The sequence below is a fragment of the Cariama cristata genome, unplaced genomic scaffold (assembly GCF_000690535.1).
Source record: "Cariama cristata isolate BGI_N322 unplaced genomic scaffold, ASM69053v1 scaffold20794, whole genome shotgun sequence".
NCBI classification, from domain to species: domain Eukaryota; kingdom Metazoa; phylum Chordata; class Aves; order Cariamiformes; family Cariamidae; genus Cariama; species Cariama cristata.
Genome location: NW_009612675.1, coordinates 4,323 through 7,709, shown reverse-complemented (window position 1 = coordinate 7,709; position 3,387 = coordinate 4,323). Strand labels below are relative to the sequence as shown.

At 38.5% G+C, this 3,387-nt stretch overlaps 1 protein-coding gene across 1 annotated transcript; it reads left to right on the top strand.

Annotated features, from left to right (window-relative positions):
* Positions 1–1,079: 1,079 nt before the first annotated feature.
* LOC104160590 (signal-induced proliferation-associated 1-like protein 1) lies at positions 1,080–2,895 on the top strand (the record flags this gene model as incomplete). Its single annotated transcript, XM_009698750.1, has 1 exon — positions 1,080–2,895. A coding segment is annotated over exon 1 (1,498 nt), but the record flags the coding sequence as incomplete, so codon positions are not given.
* Between the last annotated feature and the right edge of the window lie 492 nt (positions 2,896–3,387).

Sequence of the window (3,387 nt, the reverse complement as noted above, 5' to 3'; positions counted from 1 at the left end):
CAGCAGCATCTCTCTGCACACATTTGGCAAATATTTAAAGGCCACATTTTGTGTAATTGGTTCAGCCTTTGAAAATTATTAACTTCTTTGTGTTAAAGGATGTACACAGCAATGCAAGATTTTATCTTGACAATCTCATGCTTTTGTCTTCTACCAGCAAGGATGTGCTTGTGGATTTAATTTTTCTTTTTAGCTCCTCAAAGGGTACTGTGCTAAATGCTTTGTAATGTCTTCAGTACTGATGAGGTATGGGAAAGCATTTAATTTTGATGGCTTTGTAAAGCTGGAATATACAAAAGCTGTGGCAGACAATATTTTGTTAGCCAGGGGACTAAATGGAACTTTTCATGTCGAGTTATTTAAAAGTATGTATTTCTACTTAGCTTTAGTCTTTTTATATGTGTGAAATCTGGGCAGAGGTAATACATGCTTTCTGGACTATCCAGCTAATCTGCAAATAGGGCTGTGCAAAACAAAATAAATGTTATTGACAGCCATTCTCTCTGTTGTCATTTTGTAAGCCTTTTGCTAATTAGCTTCCTTCCTTTTTTTTTTGTTAGCATATCATAGTTATTTACATTAATGGAAAAGTTGAATAGGCATTGTTAATACCTAATAGCAACCAAGGATGTGTGACTTGTAAATGGTAAATTCTTTAAAGCATTCATAAACAAAATTTGGAGTCCTGATCTGGCTCCTCTGTAGTTTCTGCAGGAAACGTAAATTGTATGTGTCCTTCAGCTGAGGAAGTTAGATCCCTAGTTGTGCTTTGTAAAACTCTGCCCACTGATCCAACTAAAAAGTATCACTAATTAGTTCATAAGGAGAAAATTGTATTTAGGTGTGGAATCCAAATGCAAAAATATTTTTTCAGAAGGCAAACCAGCAATACCTAGAAAACTCTTCACCATGTAACACAACTCTGCATTTTTGAGATGATTGTCAACGAGATTTAAAAGCACGTTTGTTAGAAATAATAATTCTGTGTAATAATTACTTTGATAGTTTCAGTTACGAAAAAAGTTATCTATGAAATGATTAATGCTTTTATCTCCCTTTTTTGTCTGTTCTAGGCTTAAAAGAAACATAAACAGATTGGATTACAACTCTGAAGTTTTGGAGTGCAAGTGATGTTAAAACAATTTGAATGTATTGGAACATGGCTACTTGTTAAAATGCAGAAGTTAAAGGAAATTATTGCTTGTCAAAACCTACTGAATATCTGAATTTTCTAGACATCCTGCATTTAACTGTGTCCTTAAATGTGCATGATTAAGATCTCATGCAACCATTGTATATTTTGGAGACTATTCTCCAAAAGAGAACTGTGCATTTAAAAAGCAGAAATGACTGTATTTTCTCTTGGAACTCACTAAGGTTGAACATACTGAAAGATCATGACCAGCTTGAAGCGGTCCCAGACCGAAAGGGCTGTTGCCACTGGGGTATCAGTCGGAACAGATGGCACCTCAAAAGTCCACTCGGATGACTTCTACATGAGGCGCTTTAGGTCACAGAATGGCAGCTTAGGATCTGCAGTCATGGCGCCCGTTGGACCTCCTCGCAATGAAAGTTCCCATCATGTTACCTCTACCCCTGGAGTCCCTAAAATGGGGGTCAGGGCAAGGATTGCTGATTGGCCTCCACGGAAGGAGAACATCAAGGAAACAAGCAGATCTAGTCAAGATATTGATACATCAAGTTGCCTTGACAGCATGTCTTCTAAAAGCAGTCCTGGGAGTCAGGGAAGCTCTGTTAACCTGAATGCTAGTGATTCTGTCATGTTAAAGAGCATCCAGAGCACACTGAAAACCAAGACCAGACAATCGGAGAATCTAGACTCCAGGTTTCTTACACCTGATGGCTATCCCAGTTCCCCGAGGAAAGCTCTTCGCAGAATAAGACAGCGCAGCAACAGTGACATTACCATAAGTGAGCTTGATGTGGATAGTTTTGATGAATGTATTTCACCCACTTTTAAATCTGGACCATCTCTGCACAGGGAGTATGGCAGCACATCTTCCATAGATAAGCAGGGAACTTCAGGGGAAAGTTTTTTTGACTTATTGAAGGGCTATAAAGATGAAAAGTCTGATCAGAGAAGCCCAGCCACAAGTAAGCTCAGTGAACTCCTGATTGCCAGTGGAAGCAAGGGTTCAGGATTCTCTCTAGATGTGATAGATGGACCTATTACTCAAAGGGAAAACCTGAGACTCTTTAAGGAAAGGGAGAAGCCGCTCAAGAGACGCTCAAAATCAGAGACAGGAGATTCATCCATTTTTCGTAAGCTGCGCAATGCCAAAGGTGAAGGGGAGCTTGGGAAGTCTTCAGATCTTGAAGATAACCGGTCAGAAGACAGCGTCAAGCCTTGGACTTGTCCTAAGTGCTTTGCTCATTATGATGTGCAGAGTATTTTATTTGATTTAAATGAAGCGGCAATCAACAGGCATAATGTTATTAAAAGAAGGAACACAACCACAGGTGCATCTGCTGCTGCTGTAGCATCACTTGTCTCTGGACCCTTGTCCCATTCTGCAAGTTTCAATTCTCCAATGGGCAGCACTGAAGACCTGAATTCAAAAGGAAGTCTCAATATGGACCAGGGGGATGATAAAAGCAATGAACTTGTGATGAGTTGTCCTTATTTTCGTAATGAGATTGGTGGGGAAGGGGAGAGGAAGATCAGCCTTTCCAAATCTAATTCAGGTTCCTTCAGTGGGTGTGAAAGTGCCTCGTTTGAGTCAACTCTGAGTTCTCATTGCACAAATGCCGGAGTAGCAGTTCTGGAAGTTCCTAAGGAGAATCTGATTTTACATCTAGACAGAGTCAAAAGATACATTGTTGAACATGTAGACCTTGGTGCATATTATTATCGAAAATTCTTCTATCAGAAAGGTAGGTAAATTTTATTTCTCCTTGTGTTTCATTAATGATTTATTTTTTTTGTTTTACCAACATAAAAAAGTCAGCTGATGTATAATAGTATTTGCAGGAATTATGTATTTTTTTAATCATTGGTGCTTGAACATGGTATATTTTACCAATCACTACATGCTATGTGTAATAGACTCTTTCACAGTATTGGAGTAAACATATGTTGATGATTTTAGTACTGATATGCATAACCATTAACAATGGCTACCAATTACAAATGTCTTGAAACACAGCTTTGCCATCCATGAGAGTGGGCAGGGGTTGGCACTTGAAAGATTAAAAAAGAAAATAAAATCCTAAAATATGGGAACTTTCTTCCCTCCACATCAAGACTTGATGTACTGAGAATTTAATGGAATGTGCTGCTTGGAAAGTTAGCATTTACAATAATCTTTGGACATTTTAATATCTTAATCATCCATTTCAGAACTGGGGGGGTGGTGGTGTATTTAT